The following is a 20,538-nucleotide window of genomic DNA, read 5'->3' as shown; positions in this document are numbered from 1 at the left end:
GTGGATGATAAGTGCTTACATAATGTTGCCTAATGCTGTTCTCACTTCCCACCTTGCCACTTGCTTACTCTCACCTCCTCAAATTTATTTATGATCTTGTTCTCAACCCTTCTGCATGGCTTTCCAATGATAACTTACCTCATAGTGCACTTACATTTCACATCTATCCATACTGCACTTGTGAGGTGGGTGGTAGTCTATCACAGATGTTGGGTGCAGAGAGGTGCAGTGAGCTCAGAGAGGTGAAGCGACTTGCCCAAGTTCACAATGCTAGACAGTAAAACTGGAATATGAACCCACATCTGGCCATCTCCAAGACCGGGCCCCTTCCTCTGTCACCCCCTGCTTCCTTTGTACTAAGAAGTTTTGACTTATGGTACCCTTTATTAAAATAACCTTTGAGGCCTCAGGTCATGGGAAGTCAAAGCTGGAAGGGTCCATGTAGGTAACCCGGATATGGTACCCTGAGCCTGCGAGTGGGAGCAATAAAATGGCAGCTGAGAGCAAAGAGTGTGGGTTTTAGAGTAAGACAGATGATAGTCTTGGCTCCTTAATTTTCTGAACCTGTGACTTTGGACACATTGCTTAATTTTTTAAATCTTCAGTTTTATCTTCTGAAAGGTATAGATAATGAGGGTGATTATTTTAGCATGTTTTCATAAGATCAGAAAAACTTATGAGATGGCACTGCTTCAACATAGTTGGGGTTCAGCAAGTGTGGCTAATGGAATCACATTTTTACAGAGTTGATGTCTACAGAACTGTGATCAGAAGACAACAGCTTACAGTGGTTGCATGTATGAATTTTAGAGTGTGAGAAACCAAGGTTTAAATTGCCAGTCCTAGTAATTACCATGTGGTTCTGGGCAAGCTGCTTCCCCTCTCTGAGCCTCACAAATAAAATAAAGAGAGTAATAGTGCCTGTCTTTTAGGATTGTGGGGGGGGGGGAATTAATTGTGTTAATGTAGGTAACTCTTAGTTTAGTGCTTGACACATATTAGGGTCTTAGCACATAATAATTAATTTGTATCACCAACTTATATCTATTAAGTGCAAATATGTATGGCCAATCAGGGCTCAGCATTCTGAAACTTGCTAATCATAGTGTTTTTCCTATTTTATAACATGGGATAATTTGAGATGCAGGGAAGGAGGGAAGGAAATAGGGCCATTATGACCCCAGTCTCTTCTACTTAATGTAGGGAACCCTCTACCCACTTCACGCTACTGCCTCTACCCTTAAAAGCTGGTGAAAAAGGATGACATGATGCAGACAGAACACTCAGATGCTCAACCCTTCTATCAGATCTTGGCCTCTAAGGCTCACATCATCTAGAAAGTCATTTCTGCTCCCTTCTTAGACTTTGCTTAACTGTAGATCTTGGAGATCTGGGAATACAAGGGTCACAGAGCTTCCCCGAGATAGGACAGAGGACAGAGGCTGCTCTAGAAAGAATTGTATGCTCTGGATTAGACTTGAATCTACCAGGTCTACGTTTTACCTGTTCTTCGCTTCTAAGGCCACACAGGCTGTGTCTGCTTCCACCAATATAGCGTGGAACTTCAGATGACATCATAGAAAGGTAGGGATATGCCTTATAGCCAGATTAACCCCCAGTCTCCCTGGCATGGCCTACAAGGTTCCCACCGACCTTCTACCTCATCTCCCTTTGTTCCAGCCACAATGGCTGCCCATTTCTTCAACCGTCTGTGCTCCTCTCCTCGGGACCTTTGTACTTACTGAGCATCCTACCTCGAATGCTCTTTCCCCAGGTCTTCCTTCCATAAACTGGTTCTTCCTCACTATTCGGGTCTTAGGTCCTGAAGTTTCTTCTTCAGGAAGGCTTTCATGGGCTACATCCCAAAGCCCATACTCCCCATGCTCCCGCATTAGTCTTTTTCACATTATTCTGATATATTTTCTTTCACACTTAACCATTATCTGATTTTTTGTTTACTTTTTGATTTTTACTTATTTTTTTGATCTGTGACCTTGACTCTCTTGTTCATCTTTATAACCTTAGCACTTAAAGTACTTCCTGGTGTGTAGTAAATGCTCAATAAATATTTCTTAAATTAGTAAATTAATGAATATATAAATGGATATATCCAGCCATAAAGGACAGCATTGGGGCTCACTTCTCAGACCCTGGACTCAGACTGCTTGAGTTCAATACCCCCATTCTGTCCCTCAGTAACTGAGACTGTGGAAAGATACACAATCTAAGTCTCAGTGTCCTCATTGACAAGATGTGGGTGACAATAAATCCCTCCCTTTTAGGAAGTACAAAGTGCTGAGTAGGCAGTTAGTCCTCAATAAATGCTTTATAATTATCATTCTTTTTTAAAAATCATTTTTCCTGTAGCCTAATGTGCCACGACTCTCTGTTCTTCCCTGCAACTCCCAGGGCCTTCTGTGAAGTCACAGCCTGGTGCTCTGTTTTCTTGCTGTGCTGCAGGTTCACTCTGTATGCTGTGGATACACGAGGGAGGCACTCAGAGCTAAGCACGGTGACCCTGAGGACGGCCTGTCCACTGGTAGATGACAACAAGGCAGAAGGTAGGTAACCCAGTTTTTCAACTCCAAGGTAACTCCCATATTTCCCCTAAGTTCTGCACCCAACAGTCACTAATCATTAAACACACACGCACACCCTGACACACTGGCACAGGGAGAAGAAATTGAAGGCACTAAGGGAACAGGAGGAACATGGAGTTAAATTAATCAAAGTCATGAAGGGAAAAATTAAGATTGACTAGCAATATCTTTGGCAGTGGAAAGACTTGCCCCCTCTTTTAGAGAGTTGATCTGTGTTCTGACTTACAGGCCACGAATGGTAGGGAGTCAGCGCCCCATGACTGTATCTTGTCCCTTGGCCTAGATTTCTCAGGGCCCAATCATTTTCTCCCGCTTGTCGTTGCTAGAGTAGCAAAGAGATGGCACCTAGAAGACCATTTCACCTTGTGGTGTCCATAGCAGACATCATTAGCAGATCACAGCATGCTGTTCCATCCAGTCCCATGGTGGTCTCAGAATCCTTAGAATAGAGCTACCATCAGTGATTATCAGTCAGTTAGCATGCAAGATTAAATGTTTTTGCCACTCCTGGTTCATGACATAAACAGCAGGCAAAAAAAACGTGAAAAATTATAATCAGTCAATCAGATCCACCATATACTTAGTTCTTGAGCATTGTGTAGATGCAGTTCTACATCAAGTCTAGCAAAATGTGACAGTGGCTCATAAGTCCTGGTGGTCTACTTAAAGTTGAACAATTATTTCTCAAAAGTCCAAGCAATGCAGTAGAGACATAGTCTCCACCTTTTAGGAATTCACATTATGGGTGGTGAGACAGATATTTCTGCAGATGGCTCAATAATAAACTCAATTATAAATGTTTTATGTGCTACCAAAGGGGAGGGGATTTGAAATATTTTCCTGATAAATTTTAAAAATTATTATTTTAAAATAACACATCCACTGTCAAAAAAAAGTACAAATAAAAATCAGAGTAGAAAATAGTGTAACATAATGGGAGGAGCATAGTGTTCCTCCCATTTTTACTCTAGGTTTCCAGATTCTCCTAGCAGCAACTGTTGTTGGTAATGATTTAGGACCACATACAGATTTTGACAGGGTTTTTGAAGCTGAAAGAATATGCCTTCTACTCATGATGAATTGAAGTTACTTTGATTAGTAGGACTAACTGAAGCAGTAGGAATAACCATGAACACCAAGCAGAAGAGTTTGGATTATCTTTGAAAGGTGTTTCAAATGGGGACCTATCAGACCTGATCACAGAAATGTGTTGGAAATACAACAAAGGGGAAATAGAAGGAGGGTGTTGAGATTATCCAAGACAGTTTATTTAAGCCAATTGTATGTAAAATCACAGGTACAATAATTATATTGATAATTAAGCTTGCAATTATGAGCACTAACTTTGTGCCAGACCCTGTGTTGAGTGCTTTGTATCCACTCTTTAATTTAGCTCTCCCAATGCACCTCCAGAATAGACATCATTACCTCCAGATGATAGAAAACCAAACACAACCAGTCAATAACATATTCAAGATGAAATTAAGGTTTGTCTGCTCCCAGAGCTTATGCAAGCAAACTGTCTCACCACTGTGCCTTTCTTATTGAAGCCCATGCTTATATCCTTACTTTTTTTCACCACCCAGTGATCTGTTTCTGCCCTTCTGCCCTCTCAGAAATAGCTGACAAGATCTACAATCTGTACAATGGGTACACAAGTGGAAAGGAGCAGCAGATGGCCTACAACACACTGATGGAGGTCTCAGCCTCGATGCTGTTCCGAGTCCAGCACCACTACAACTCTCACTATGAAAAGTTTGGCGACTTCGTCTGGAGAAGTGAGGATGAGCTGGGGCCCAGGTATGGGCATATTTGTGTGATTGGAGGGGCATATTCTTTTTGCCTCCAGTTGACTTTTCTGGACCCTTTCCCCATAGGCTGAGACTAGCCTTTATCAAGTAAATAAGGGTGATTATCACCTTGGTCGTGTCAAGGCTAAAGATAGAAAACGGGCAGAGATAATGAAAGAATCTTGGAACTTTAGATTCCTGCACTCCTGGAATGTTGAATGGGGAAAGGGCATTGATGCTCTTTGCATTAATCATTCTCCTTGCTCATCTCCCACTCATTTTACAGATAGGAAACTTAGGCTCTTTGAAGGCCTGTGTCCTAACCAAGATCACAGAGGGGAACAGCAGCGGGGCCATGACCCATAATCCAGGGCCTCTCTCAGTCTTCCATAAGAAGCCTGAGTTTTTCTACAGTAAATAGCTATGATTTTGACTAAAGTCCATTAGTGAACATGACTATATAGATTTATGAATTCAACATGTATGAAGGCTTTATTTTTGTCCTGCATGCCAGTCACTATGCCAGGAACCATGAATGATTCAAACAGAACTAAGGCACAGTCACTATTTTCTAAAGCTTCATAAAGCAGTATATGCAATGGTGGCTGCATTTTATGTCTTGCATCTAGCAACATTCATCCATTCAGCATATACTTAACAGCACCTCTTATGTGGTGGCTGCTGACAATGCAACGATAAAAAGGTAGAAATGGTTGCTACCTATACATAGCTTCCTGTTGCATAAACAGGCAGTTATGTAGAGCAGGAATAATAAGCATCATGATAGCAGAAGAACAGAACTCTTTGGGAACATACATGAGACATAGGCATCTGGTCTAGGTCACCCAATGAAGCAGCACTGGGGCTGAGAGCCTGATGCCTAAGGTTTGAGTTGGGGTAAGGTAAGTGAGGGTTGTGGGGGAAAAGGATGGGTATTTGGAGCAGAGAGACTACCCGACGGAATGCTCAGAAGAGAAAATGTTACATGACAGTGGAAGTTTTCTTCTCAACTTTTGGTCACTTGCCTACCACTTTTATGACTTTGGTCATCTCACCACCATATATACTTTATTTGGTATTTCTTTCTTAGATTCACTTCTTATTAAAAATGTATTTGAATAGAAAACACAACATCATCTTGTAAAGGGAAAACCAACATCATCTACCCTTAATAGAAAATTAAACCTAACCCTTCAAGACAATGAACAAAAGCAACAAAAGTGGAATGAGACAAAAAACAGAAAACAATGTTGTTCAATTCTAGCAGAGCCTGAAGCTGTCCCTTCAAAAGGGAGATTAGTTAGAGAAATGTTAAAGACACAGCCCCAAACCAAGATTTTCTTTTCTTTTTTTGACATGGAGTTTCGCTCTTATTGCCCAGGCTGGAGAGCAATGGTGCTAACTCGGCTCACTGCAACCTCTGCCTCCAGAGTTCAAGCGATTCTCCTGCCTCAGCCTCCCAAGTGGCTGGGATTATAGACACCCACCACCATGCCCGGCTAATTTTTAAAAAATATTTTTAGTAGAGAGAGGGTTTCACCAAGTTGGCCAGGCTGGTTTCAAACTCCTGACCTCAAGTGATCCGCCCATCTCAGCCTCCCAAAGTGCTAGGATTACAGGCATGAGCCACCGCCCGGCCCAAGATTTTCTTTTTGAAGTAACCTGAAAGAGGGGAAGAGAATGAAAGAGCTAATCTAACCACTTTCGCAAACATGATTCATTTTTGTTTAATATTGGGTCTGTGATCATCTTGAGTACCACCTAAAATCCTTTCCCTACCCTAGAGGAACTCGGCCTACACTTTGGTAAATACTGTGTTTGGAGCCACTGAAGAATTTCTGTGTAGTTGCAGCAAAGTGTGTGACAGCAGGAGTGGTAAGAGATAAGAAGGGGGAGGTCAGTGGGAGCCAGATCCTGAATGCCCTTTAAATTAGGTTAAGAAGTTGGGATTATCTCCTTAGGGTAATGGTAAGCTTTTGAAGTGTTTTTCACAAAAAGGAGTAATATTATCAGACCATCAAAGGAGAAAGATCCCTCTGGCTTGAGTATAGGGGTCAAGGTAAGAAAGCGGCAGTGAGGCTCTAGAGGCTGTTGTGATAATAGTCCCAGGAAGACAGCATAGCATTCTAGGCCAGGGTGGCATTGGTGCATTGGAGAGAATCACATGACTTCTTGAAATACTTAGTGGGCAGCACTTCATGCTTTAAAAACTTCGAAATGACCATGTAGGGTATTCATGCCATTTTTTGGATGATAAGGAAATTGAGGTCCCATGGGGCAAAATGAGCTGCCCAGAGTTGTGCAGAGTTTGACATGGAGGCCAGTTCTGCCTTGAGCTCTCACCTTGAGCCCTTAGAACATTTGCAATGGCCCTCCAAGAATTTGAGGCTCTCGGGGACAGAGATGAGAGCTTGGTCCAGGGATAAAAGAGATCTCTGCCCAGTGCAAGGCCTTATCAGTTATGTTGGGTCCTGGACTTTAACTTTCTCCCTTGCACATGAAAGGAAGGTTCTTTAGATAAAACCTAAAAGAGGGCCAGACTGGCGGGCAGAAGTGAAGAGCCCCAGATGAAAGCCGCTGTGTGAGTCATCTCAGCTGCCATCTTGCCTGTGGACAGAGGAAGGCATTCCAGTTTTTTGGGCTTTCCCACAGGGCTCAGGGAGTTTGTGTGGAAGCTAAACCAGAGCTCCACTTCTGACTTTGTCTTTATAGCCTCCTGAGATCCTTTATGAGCCTCCAGGACATAAATCTTCTGGAAAGGCCGCCGGGCCGCCCACAGAGGCCAGGCAATCCACTCAGTAATGGTTTGTGATAACCCGCTAACCCCTAGTCAGGCAGTCACCAGCCACTGTCTGCGAACCTCCCCACCCTGTCACCTAGCTTCCTCCTCCTCTGGTCTTTCTAGTCTCCTGGATGATATCTGAGATTGCTCCAACATCCCACACTGATATGTCAGCAGGAGTCAAGGAAACTGCCTCCTAATCTATCCTGGTGCTGCTAATAAGCTCACTGTGCAACCCTGGGCTCTGCTGCTTTCTGGCCCTCAGTCTCCTCACCTATAACATGATAAGGACGAACTAGAACTGTGGTATTTTTTTTTTTATCATTATTATACTTTAAGTTTTAGGGTACATGTGCACAATGTGCAGGTTAGCTACATATGTATACATGTGCCATGCTGGTGCACTGCACCCACTAACTCGTCATCTAGCATTAGGTATATCTCCCAATGCTATCCCTCCCCCACCCCCACCCCACAACAGTCCCCAGAGTGTGATGTTCCCTTTCCTGTGTCCATGTGTTCTCATTGTTCAATTCCCACCTGTGAGTGAGAATATGCGGTGTTTGGTTTTTTGTTCTTGTGATAGTTTACTGAGAATGATGATTTCCAATTTCATCCATGTCCCTACAAAGGACATGAACTCATCATTTTTTATGGCTGCATAGTATTCCATGGTGTATATGTGCCACATTTTCTTAATCCAGTCTATCATTGTTGGACATTTGGGTTGGTTCCAAGTCTTTGCTATTGTGAATAGTGCTGCAATAAACATACGTGTGCATGTGTCTTTATAGCAGCATGATTTATAGTCCTTTGGGTATATACCCTTTTTTTCTAAATAAATCTTACATGGAATCACAGCCCACCTCCACAGAGAATTCTCTAAAATGTCCACCCATTTGCTCTGTCACACCCTAATGGTTTAACTATCTTTCCTGCACTTACTAGATTTAGAATCTTATATTGCTTGTATGTTTACTTACATATTATCTGTCTTCCCTGCTACAATGTAAACTATGTATAGTTAGTGATCCCTTATGTCGTATTCACATTTGTAAGTAGGTGCTAAATAATTAGTTGTTGAGTAATTGAGTAATGAGGTGATTAAATGTGTGGACCAGATGACTAAAGATTTGTTCTGGTAGAAATTGGAGTGGGTGGCCTGGAGTCCCACCTGCTGGGTCTCCTCTTCTATGCCCCTCCACCCCACCCAATCCCAAGCATCCGTTATGTCTCTCCAAGCCCTCAAGAATCTTTAGATCACAGATGGAAAGAATTGAATTCCATGAACTCTGAGGTCTTCTAACATTCCAAAAAATGCAATGTCCTTGCAAATATTAAAAGACTTGAAGAGATCTCACTTCATTGATTGATTGATTCATTGATTCATTTAATGTGCTAACTATGTGTCAGGCCATGTGCTGGGGGCTAAAAATACAGAGTGAAGATGACAGAGATCCTGCCTTTACAAGGTTCAGCATCTAGTGAGGAAAAGACTGGTCAGCCAGTAATTGCGGTGGCATTTGGCATGTGAATGGACAAGCGTTTTAGAGCAGTGCTTCTCAAACTTTAACGTGCCTGAGAATCACCTGAGGACTTGTTACATTCCAAATTGACTCAGTAGTCTGGGTTGGGTCTGAGATTCTGCATTTACTGAATTCCATGAACTCTGAGGTCTTCTAACATTCCAAAAAATCCAATGTAACAAGCTGTCATAGTGATGTTAATGTTGTTGGCCCCAAAAGCACACTTGGAGTGACAAGGTTCCAGATGCAGAAAGCTGGAGCAGCTAATCCAGATCTGGAGCTCAAGGAAGAATCCTTGTGGAAGAAAGAATGTTTCTAAGTTTAGAAACAGAATGAAGAAGGGTCCTCCAGGTGGAAGGGAGAGAGTCTTCTCATCAGAAGGAATTACCAATGCAAAGATGAGAGAAGGTTGGGTAAGAGAATATACTTCAGTTAAAAATATAAATCTTATTGGAGAAGAGAGTTCAAAGTGAAAGAGGAGAGTTCAAAGTGAAAAGGAAAAGCAAACAAACAAAAACAACAAGGCTGGATTGTTTAGCAAAGGACAGATCATGATGGTTCTTGTGAGTTCTGTTCACAAGTTTTTTCTTTCTCCCAGAAGCCATATAAATGTTTTAAACAGAGGAGCAATTTGGATACATTTGCTCTGCCTTTCAAGGATTAGCAAGTGTGCAGAACATCACAGTGTAAATAAGAGAGGGTAAGATGCTTCTCCAAAGCCAGGAGCCCAGGGGTTCTGTCCTAGCCTTGTCACCTACTTGTTGTGTGACCTTGGACACAAGCCATCCCCATTCTGGACCTTGTTTGTAACATGAAAGGGCTGAACTCCAAAGTCTCTTCCAGCTGGGAAGCCAAGGAACCGGAAAACCCTGAAGGTCTTAGAGACCAGAGAACAGACACATTGTTAGTGTCGTTTGACCTCCAGCCCTGCACGTCTTGTTTCTGAGGGACCCAGGTTGACTAGAGGGATAAGAGTTTTTTCCAGGAGTACTTTGAGGACTTATATCATAAGATGAGCTCTATTAGGATTCTCTTGGACTGTGTAATCACTAAACCCCAAAATGTTTTCAAATCTTTCCTAAATCTGTGGTCATATATCCCCATAAGATTTAGTGACGAAAGGACATCTCTTAACCTCTGCCTAATAAATCTGTCAGGCCAGTGTCCCCCAGAGCCTGGTTCTTATGACCACAGGTTACTGCAAACAGCTGCTCGAAGAAGACGCACTGACACCCAGCTGTCCCCAGCCATAAGGTTCCTATTAGAAGACTTGAAAAACTGAGCTCATAGGTGGCCAGGGGCCAGAATTTTCTTGGGTCAGAACATCCTTGACCACTCTTGGGCTTCTCTACACTTTCAGTTATGTTTGAGCATATTGGTAGAGAGGACACAGCAAGCTCTTGAGGACATTTTGCTTCAGTGAAATTGATCTATCTGAACCAGGAATGGTGTATTTATGATGTCAGCTCCTCTTGCCTCCATGGCAGACATTACGAATAGATCACAGAAATCATCACAGGATCTTTCTCAACGTGCCATGGGATTTGAAAAGAGTTACACTTCCACTGCTGTGTTCTTAGTGAAAACAAACAAACCTGGGATGTCACTGTATATTCCTCCAAGATTGTGTTAACTGCTTCTTTGGATATATTGAATTAACTCTCAGAATTTTTAAGATATTGGGTACAAGAGCAGACTTAGGCTTCTAGGGTCATATTCCTATAATCTCAGAGGTACTTTTAACCTTTTTCTGTATATTTTGGCATTTCTAAAATAAGGACGGATTGTGCAAAGTGGATGTGTACATTAAGCACTGTATTCCTCTTTTCTTGAATGGCTGTTATTAAAGCATTGGCATATCTTATAATTGAAGGTATCTTCAATTATACCTTTAATTAACAAATAAATACTCATACTAATACCAACTAACTAATACTAACAAAACACACTGACTTTGGACTTTGAACTAGTGTCCCATGGATCTGTTTTCCCCACCGACAGTATATAGCAAGGTTAGTTATTGTCTTGAACTTCCTATCAGTTCCAACTGAAATAGCTTTGGATCAGTTGAGACTCAGTCATTTCTGTCATCAAAGAACACATTTTTGAAAAGTCTTATGATTTCTTCTGAGTGGATGAAAAGAAAAAGCAAATGCGAACATTTTCAGTGGGCACCTTACAAATCACATTTCAAACCTGGTGTTAAAGGTATATAACCAGTGGCAGTATCTGAGCTTCTGACTTTCTGTTGGATAGGAGCAAGCTGAGGCTAAATTTGATACGGGTTTATTTTGAAAGTAACCCTGATGAACTACTGGAAAGTCATAAAACCATGGCTTCATTGCACAAGTTCATCACACCAGCTTAAAAATATATGTGTATATATTCATAGTTTAAAATGAAAATACCTTTATTTTATTTTGTTCTGAAATAATTATTGTTCATTATATAAAATCCAAATGATACAGAAATATATGAAATAATGAAAATTGTGCACCTCTGGGCCACATAATCCCAACCCTACCCCAGAGATTACATCGTTAACAGTGTACACATGTATTTCTGTATACAGATATGGATATGCATGGAGATGGGGAAACAGATACAGGCTTAAGAATATGTTCATGTCTACAACCACAGCTCTATCATCTCTATTATGTTTAACAAATACATAAGTTATGTTCTGTTATCTACCTGTTTCTGTTTAACAATATGCTTTACAAGTTTTTACCCACAGATACGTATGTAAATGTTTTATCTTTTTGAAGGGTCCTTTAGTCATGCAAATATGTGAATGTATCACACATTAATCTGGTTGTGTATTAAAAACCAACTAGATTTCTTACAGTTTCTTTGTTATTATAAACAAATCCACATAAACCTTTTGCCCACTTGCCTGATTATTTCTTTAGGTCCACATGATGCTTTTATGCCATTTCATTCCCTTTATTGACCCCTGCTGAAGAGTTGCTGTGTTTTGAAAGCTAAGGACTGAAAATTTTCTCAGTTCAAGTCACTTTGCATTTATTTCCTTCCCTTCCTTCCTTCCCTCCTTCCTTCCTTTCTTCCTTCCTTCCCGAAGATGGAGTCTTGCTCTGTCACCCAGGCTGGAGTGCAGTGGTGCAATCTCAGCTCACTGCAACCACTGCCTCCCAGGTTCAAGCAATTCTGCCTCAGCCTCCCAAGTACCTGGGATTACAGGCGCCTGCCACCACACCTGGCCAATTTTTGTATTTTTAGTAGAGACGGGGCTTCACCGTGTTGGCCAGGCTGGTCTGGAACTCCCGACCACAAGTGATCCGCCCACCTCAGTCTCCCAAAGTGCTGGGATTACAGGCATGAGTAATCCCAGTTTGCATTTATTAATTCATTATTCTTGCACAGTAAAGAGCTGGACACCAGAGGAAACCTACACTATCCAAGAAGCAGGTGGGAAATATTAGTTGAGCACCTGTTATTGGCCCAGTTATTTATATTTCCTTTAATATCCTGAACAATAGATTTTGAAGGTTAAGCAACAGAGAATCATGTGGAGTTATGTAAACTGTCCATAGTTGCAAGGTCTAAACACTAACTGTTGGAGTCCGAATTTAGAATATTGTCTTCTGATATTCAACTGGTGTCCTGTAAAACCACATTACATCCCAAGATATGTGCACGCTAAGAAAAAATGTGATATGGATCTCCACAGATAAATAAAATGCTTCAGCAGCAAATGGGAAAACATGACTTATGATAGCTGGGAAGATCTGGAAGACTTCCTGAAGATGAAATTTCAGTGTGACTTTGAGTCATGAATAGAACCTCAGCAAAAGTGGTCCTCTCAGCTCAGGAATTCAGTGCTTGACAATTGTGTCACAGCAAATTTTGTTGTGAAGTGAGTGGTCATCAGATGATATTTCTCTGTGAATCAAGGCTCTCGTACCTTTTAGATTAAAAACAAATAACAATGACAAACGCCTGCTACGACTCCCACTGTAGTACACCCCTTTCTAAAACATACTTGATTTAATCACCTCCAGTGATGAGGAACCCGCTGCCACATAGAATAACCCTTTCTAAATTTAGAGGACTTTAGCTTTACATTTTTTATTATTTTGAGCCAAATGTGTCTTCTGATAATTTTAGAGTGGCTGTGTCATAATGTTTTGGTGCCTTACAGCAGAGGATTGAAACCCCGCCCTATCCTCCTGTCACCCTGGTCAAATCAATGACTGGCTTGAAGCTCATTTTTATCACCTGTAGACTCTAAAATTGGGTTAAGGATTAGATGTAAAATAATGTTGCATAGGTACAGTTTCTGGCACATAGTGGGTGCTCAATAAATTGTAGTCGTTATCATCTCTGACCCTCAGATTGTTGCCCACTTGTCTTTTGTTGCTACAACAATGTAACTAATGGCCTAAATCTTCTCTTCCATGGGCACTCTCCATTCCTGCTTTCAGCTCAGCAGGCTTGCTTTTGAGACACCCCTCAGCATCATGATCTGGCTGCAATTTACATGTGCCCCTCTTACCAGAAGTGTCGGGGGTTCTCCAGATGGAGCCCGACGAGGACACCATGAATGAAGCCATTACTTCCCTTAACCTCTGCCCTCTCCACTTCTAAAGGTTATGTTCCCATTTTTTTGCAACCACATCATGTCCTCAATTCTCATTAAGCTTCGGGTCAGCTAACACAGAGACACTTAAGCTCAACTCCATAAGGCAGGGAGGAAGGAGGGAGGCGAATGGGAATGTTTTCTTCCTGCCTGTCTTATTTTTCTCCATTTCAGGGTCCCCTTAGAAATTGGGTCTCTTTCCTGTCTGATAAGTGAGTCAACAGCTGATTGGGAAATGGTGCTGGGAATAGAATGGTTCTACAGTCCCGGAAAAGTGGCATCTGGGCCCAGCCCCTGACTCGTTCACAAGCGATTCCTGTCTCAGTCTAGCCTGCTGATAAAACAATACATTAGTATGTGGTGGCCCTCCCTCATCTCTTGCTTCCTATCCCAGTGGGTCTGAGTCCTATCTCCAATAAGGAAGATTTCATTTCCAGTATTTGACAAAAGTGGTCACTGACCTATGATTTCCCCTCCAGGGAAAGCTTGAAGCATGCCTGACCTTTTGATTTATGGATCTCCATTGCCTACAATTTATTAGCCAGCATTTTTGCCTTTGGTCTCTCTCACTCCGACTCTTCCTTCTCCTCCCCAGCCTTCGAGCACCTCCAACCCTTCTCTCCATGGCTTTACTTTCTGAATTCTTCTTTGTTTTCTAAATGCAAACATTGGTTCAGTGCCTGTTATGTACAAAGTCTTGTGTTGGTTGCTTGTAGCCATCATTTCATTTCAACCTAACAACAGCCCTACAAAATAAATATTTCTATTTTCATTTACACAGGAGAAAACTGAGGCTTAGGGAGGTGAAGTGACTTGCCCTTATGGACTCTAAAGCCTATGTGCTTTTCACGATAATATTCTGCTTTGAATCATTGCTGACACTTACTTAGAGCTAAGCAAATTTTCCTTATTATCTCTTCCTCCCAACAAAACCATTATTCACATTTTATGGATGCTACAACTAAGAGTTAGTGGCATTGAAGAATTTGCTCATGAGCCACATAGCTGTAAGTTATATAGCTGGGATTTAAATCTGAGATTCTAGAGCCAACACTTCATCTTCACTCTGGAATCAGGAACCCTGGTTCTAGCTTTGCCTTTGTTACTAACTCAAGGTGTTCCTTAAAGGCAAAATCACTTTCTCACTCCAAAAATGTTTTCCTAATCCATGCAAAAGGAGACTTTGTCTGTTCCTTTGGAAGAAGGGCATTTGGGCATGTTGGAAGAATTGTCTTTTCCAACTTCATTTTGTATTTATATTTATCGCTTACTTCTGTGACTATCTAATCAGAAAATGTCTCTCCATTGCCCAGAATAAAATCCAAATACTGCATCATGGCTTGGAAGAGTCTGCCTGGTCTGATCCCTGCCAAGCTCACTGGTCTCCCACCTATTCTTTGCACTGGTTATTTCAAACAACTAGTAGTTTATGTTCTCTCTAGTCTAACTTGGGATGGGCTATTTCCTTTGCCTTCTCATCTTCCTGAAAATGCTGTTTCATTGTTGAAGAACTAGCTCAGGTGTGGCATCCTCTTGAGAGACTACTCTGAGTCTCCAAACTGATGATTGGTGTCCATCTTTTATATTCCCAGAACAGCATGCGTAGTGTTCCTCAACCCAGTGCTCTGCCCCCGAATTAGAGGCTGTTAATATTTCTGTCTGCCTGTCTCTTGTCGCTGACTTATAAAGATACCCAAGGCTTAAACTAGTTCATATCTGTCCCAGTGCCCAGTACACAAAATACACCTAGTGATGTAATAATGATGATGACAATGAGAGTGATGGTGGTGGGAGTAATGATAATGGTGATGATACTTTCTAGCATGCATCAGGTGCTTACTTTGTGCCAAGTAATTTTCTAAGAGTTTGACGTGTACTGACTTAACCCTCACTATAACTTTATGAGGTGAGCCATCTGCTGTTCCCTTTGTATAGATGAGCAAACCAAGAATAAGAAGCTTTTTACCAGTGTAGAGAAAAATCAAACCAACACCTGTAAGTACAACAGTGGGAAACAGTTAACACCTGAGTGTGCACTCCACTTGGTTACTTTTTTTTTTTTTTTTTTTTTTTTTCCAGATAGAGTTTCGCTGTTGTTGCCCAGGCTGGAGTGCAATGGCACGATCTTGGCTCACTGCAACCTCCACCTCCTGGGTTCAAGCAATTCTCCAGCTTCAGCCTCCCGAGTAGCTGGGATTACAGGCATACACTGCAAGGCCTGGCTAATTTTTGTATTTTTAGTAGACACAGCGTTTCACCATGTTGGCCAGGCTGGTCTCAAACTCCTGATCTCAGGTGATCCGCCCATCTCAGCCTCCCAAAGTTCTGGGATTACAGGTGTGAGCCACTGCTCCTGGCCTCCACTTGGTTTAATTCTGTGTTTTGCCTCCTTCCACTCAGTTCTCCTCAAACAACCAGAAATATTTTTAAACAGTTCAGCTCCAAACCTGTTACTTTGCTTCTTGAAATCTTTCAATAACTCTCCCACTTACTCTCAAGACAATAATCATAGATAACATTTATTGACAGTTTATTATGTGTCTGTTAATTTTTTATTTAAAAAATAACACTTTGTGGTAGATACAGTTATTATTTCATTTTATGGGTAAGGTAAGAAAACTGAGGGACAAGTGGTAAAGCACTTCACTCAGTATCACACAGAGTGAGTGGCTGAGCTGGGATTTGAACCTGAGTAGTCGGTGTTCTGGAGCCTGTGGTTGTATCATTACTGCATACAACCACTGCCCTAGCTCCTAGGCTTCAACAGGCTGGCTATGGCTCCTTCCAGTTTTCACTGTGTCCCCACTAGTACACTGTATTGCAGCCATAAATTCTCAGAACATCTATGCATCTCTTGTCTCTATGCTTTTACCTTTACTTTTTTTTTTTTTTTGAGGTGGAGTTTTGCTCTTGTTGCCCAGGCTGGAGTGCAGTGGCGCGATCTTGGTTCACTGTAACCTCCGCCTTACGGTTTCAAATGATTCTCCTGCCTCAGCCTCCTGAGTAGCTGGGATTACAGGTACCCACCACCACGCCCAGCTAAATTTTGTATTTTTAGTAAAGACAGGGTTTCACTGTGTTGGCCAGGCTGCTGTCGAACTTCTGACTTTGTGATCCACCCGCCTTGGCCTCCTAAAGTGCTGGGATTACAAGCGTGAGCCGCCGTGCCCGGCCACCTTTTCCTCTTCTTTATCTAACTCCTATTCATTTAGGAGGCTCAACACATGTTTCCCTACTACTATAATAGGAAGCCTTCTTGGACATCCTTGATCCTACTTAAGTACCTTCCTCTGTCTTCACACAGCTCTCGTGACTTCTTTTATAATTGCTTTTGTCATTTGTATTGTCATCTCCATTTGTCCATCTTTTCTACCAGAAGTTCTGCCACATAATAAATGCTCAACAAATCAGCAAGAAATGACTTTATCTCCTTCAACTTCACAACATCCTCATTTTTCAAATGAAGAAACAGATTTAGAGATGTTAAGTAAATGTCCCCAGGACACAGAATTATTAAAGAATGAAGCCAGAACTCAAATGAGAAGGAATGGAAAAGAAACTCCTCAGGCTCCTCTTGGGGGGGCACTTGCCTGAGGGGAAAGAGGACTGTGGATAGAGTGTGGTTATGAAGTGATGAATTCTTGGCACCTCAGGAAATATTCCACCCAAGTGGTGAACTATACAAAGAGGACTTTTTGAAAGGCACCTCATAAATTGTGCCCACAAAATGTATACACATAAGCTCGGTCCTTTTTCAGCTGCTATGCAGGTGCCTAACACAGTCTCCCATTTGTGGGGTCTGTTGTTGTAAAACTCCTTCCCTCCTGTGGTATCAGAGGGACATGGAGAGGACAGCAGGAGAGAGAACCTCTCATGTAGCCTCCCAGGGTGCCTGGCATCTTGAAGATGCTGGAATGTAGAGAAAAGTGGTTTCCACATGGAGACAGACACCTTGACACTGAAGCTGACTTGTAATGTGACCTGGGATAAAGATATTCTATTCCTTCTCTAAGCCTCAGTTTCCACATTTTTAATGAAAGTGGGTCAGACTAGGTCAGTGGTTCTCAACTTGGGTGATTTTGCCCCCAGAAGATATTTGGCAATGTCTAAAGACAGTTTCACTGGGGCAAGGGTGCTATTGAAAATTCTTCAATGTCTAAAGAATTTTCACACTTCACGACCAGGGCAAGGGTGCTATTGAAAATTCTTCAATGTCTAAAGAATTTTCACACTTCACGACCGGGGCAAGGGTGCTACTGGCGGTAGGTGGGGCCCTGGGATGCTGCTAAATGTCCTATAGGATTGTTCCCACAACAAAAAAATATACAGCCCAAAATGTCGATAGTGCCACCTTTGAAAAACCCTGGACTAGGTGATTGCAACAATCCTTCCTGGCTTTATTTATCTGTGCAGCCATCAGATCTCTCCCAGCTCCCCTCTCTTGTGCTGGATATAGGGCTCTAGATAAGTTCTTAATGACGTCCTCCATAGTACGGAATAATTCTTGGTAAGGCTAGTCTTCAGCATAACCTTGATCCTGAGGGTGCATTCCAGCAATCCTTTATAAGAGTAGCTATCATTTATTGGAAGCTTACTCTGAGCTCTATACCAGGCATTAGGCATTTCTCATACTTAACTTGAGGATAAGACCATCATCACTTTTTTAAAGGTGGGAAAAAAGGAGACATAGAAAAGTTCTGATTTGGGGACATATATATATATTTGATGAAAGGGAATCACAAAGGGCAAGATTTCAAAGTTTCCAGACTGAGAGAAAAGAGTGTGAAATAGTTCATGAAGTGAGAACACAGACAGTTAGAAAGGGACTGTGGGTGGTCAGGCCTAGATTTAGATTCTTCCCAACTCCAGTGACCGACTCGATGTTTGCCTTAGTCAAGTAATGTCATTATTCTGAGCCTTGCTTGAGCTCCTCACCCATTAAAAGGGGGTAGACAATACATTCAGGATAGTTATAAAGGCTAAATAAAAAATTTAAAATATATGTAAAATGCATACCCAGTGTCTAGCATATGGTGTCAATAACTTTTGATTGTTCTTGTTGCTTTTTAATCATTATAATAATACCTATTTGATCAGAGTCCAAGGCTGGTCACCTTTGAACTCCTAGGGCTCCCATATCCTAGAAGTGAAAATACTAGGTTAAAGGCTATGCCTCTTTTTCATTTTTTAACACATTGCACAATTGAAGAAGATAGGTTCTAGGCCAATTTTTGAATCAGTGTTTGAAGTACCACACTCCAATCTGGAATAGATAGGAAATGGTTGGGAGAAGAAGTTACCATTTGTTTGTTGACATGTACTACCTCAAAGGTCTAACTCTTGATCTGGACTTCTTTAATCATGGCTGTCTCATCCTACCTTTCAGGAAGGCCCACCTGATTCTACGGCGACTGGAGAGGGTGAGTAGCCACTGCTCCAGCCTCCTGCGGAGTGCCTACATCCAGAGCCGCGTGGAAACAGTGCCCTATCTTTTCTGCCGCAGCGAGGAGGTCCGGCCTGCAGGCATGGTGTGGTACAGCATCCTCAAGGACACCAAAATCACGTGTGAGGAGAAGATGGTGTCAATGGCCCGGAACACGTACGGGGAGTCCAAGGGCCGGTGAGGGAGGGTATTGCCCTCCGTGAGCACAGAGACTCTCCATGGGAGGGGGAGCAGTATTCTCCTGGATCCTGGGGCCTGGGTGGGCTGGGGGACAGCTGAGGATGGGCCTAGCAGATGAAGCTTGCCAGCAAGGCCAAAGCAAACGGTTTCTCCTGTGGATAGTGGACAGAGACCTTTGTAACCAATGGAATTATTCATTTTTCTCTATCTTTTTATTTTTTCAAAGATATTATTTGACTCTATCAAAAGTCTCTCCTTTTTAAACCTTTTCTTATGGATGGCTGTCAATCCCGAGGCAGAAGTTTTCAGGTGGAGACCAAGCGGCCTTTGCTCTTCTTCCTCCTTCCTGCCACACTCTGCTTTCTTCCTGCCATGGACCCCTGGAGGAGACATATGGAGGGACAGTTTTGACCTGACCCCTAGAGGAGACAGTTTTGACCTCTTCAGCACCAGGAAGGAAGCTCTGAGGATGGTTGCAGTGAGGAAGCATGGGTCTTTAAGGACTTCTCTCTCTTTTTTGCTGGACATTATTGAGTTTGTGGGACCCTGCCTCTTCCTGCTACCTGTGGGTCTTCCCAGAGTCCCTGCAGGCCTGTCCATGCATTAAAAATTCCTATTGTCTCTCTTTCTGCTTGGGTGGTATTTCTTACCAAGGGAATGTGCTTGAGAGACCTCTGTTTATTCACTTATTGAGTATCTACCCTGTGCCAGTCACAGAGCATATGCAACTAAAGACAGAGAAGCTTCCTTCCCTCAGGGAACTTATTGCTCAGTGGAAATTATAGAGAAGGAGTCTGGTCATTTCAAGCTGTGCTAGAGGAAGAATGGAGGTTCTTTGCACTCACTGTTAGAGCATGAGACACACTGGAGGGCTCCTGAAATGCTTCCTTGAAAAAGTGATACCTAAACCCAAAGGATGAGTAGAAATAAGCCAGACAGAGAGGTGAAAAAGATAGGATTTGCTTGCCAGGCACAGTGGCTCATGCCTGTAATCCTAGCACTTTGGGAGGCCAGGGCAGGTGGATCACTTGAGGCCAGGAGTTTGAGACCAGCCTGGCCAATGTGGTGAAACCCCGTCTCTACTAACAATACAAAAAATAAAAAATAACAGGGCATGGTGGCACGTGCCTGTAATCAATCCCAGCTACTTGGGAGGCTGAGGCATGAGAATTGCTTGAACCTGGGAGGCAGAGGTTGCAGTGAACTGACATGGAGCCACTGGACTCCAGCCTAGGTGACAACTTAAAAAAAAAAAAAAAAAAAGATGGAATTTGCTCCAGGAAGAAGGGATATGAACAAAAGCCCAGAGACAAGAGACAGTACACCTCTTTCAAGGACTGAAAACTTTCCTTAAGAGTAGGGATCAAAATAGGAAGTGTTAAAAGGTGAGGCTGGGAGCTTGGCAAGGCATTGGAAGCTTTGGGCAAGAAGCTTGACGCTGCCTTGAAGCATCCATGACTATTTATATGACTAAATAGTCAACTTACTCTTTAAGAAAATCATTCTCACTACAGGGTGAAGGATGGATTGGAGAAGGCCCCAAAGAGAGGGGTGCCATTGTCATTTTCCATGAAGGAGGTGATGGTAGCTTAGGGGGTGACATTCCAACACTGGAAT

General features: G+C 42.3%; 1 protein-coding gene across 6 annotated transcripts in view; it reads left to right on the top strand.

The window, feature by feature from the left end:
- ASTN2 (astrotactin 2) overlaps positions 1–19,548 on the top strand; it is a 983,906-nt gene extending 964,358 nt beyond the window's left edge. For 5 of the 6 annotated variants that reach the window (XM_031014726.3, XM_031014725.3, XM_055350513.2 and 2 more), the window contains 3 exons: positions 2,461–2,561; positions 4,217–4,400; positions 18,685–19,548. In XM_031014726.3, coding sequence (XP_030870586.3) covers positions 2,461–2,561; positions 4,217–4,400; positions 18,685–18,922 — 523 coding nt within the window. In that variant the 3' untranslated portion in view covers positions 18,923–19,548. The remainder of the gene's footprint in view (positions 1–2,460; positions 2,562–4,216; positions 4,401–18,684) is intronic. The other variant, XM_031014728.3, reaches the window with a different exon arrangement.
- The last annotated feature ends 990 nt before the right edge of the window (positions 19,549–20,538 follow it).

The sequence above is a fragment of the Gorilla gorilla genome, chromosome 13, assembly GCF_029281585.2.
Source record: "Gorilla gorilla gorilla isolate KB3781 chromosome 13, NHGRI_mGorGor1-v2.1_pri, whole genome shotgun sequence".
Lineage (NCBI taxonomy): Eukaryota > Metazoa > Chordata > Mammalia > Primates > Hominidae > Gorilla > Gorilla gorilla.
This window is presented reverse-complemented; position numbering and strand designations above follow the sequence as displayed.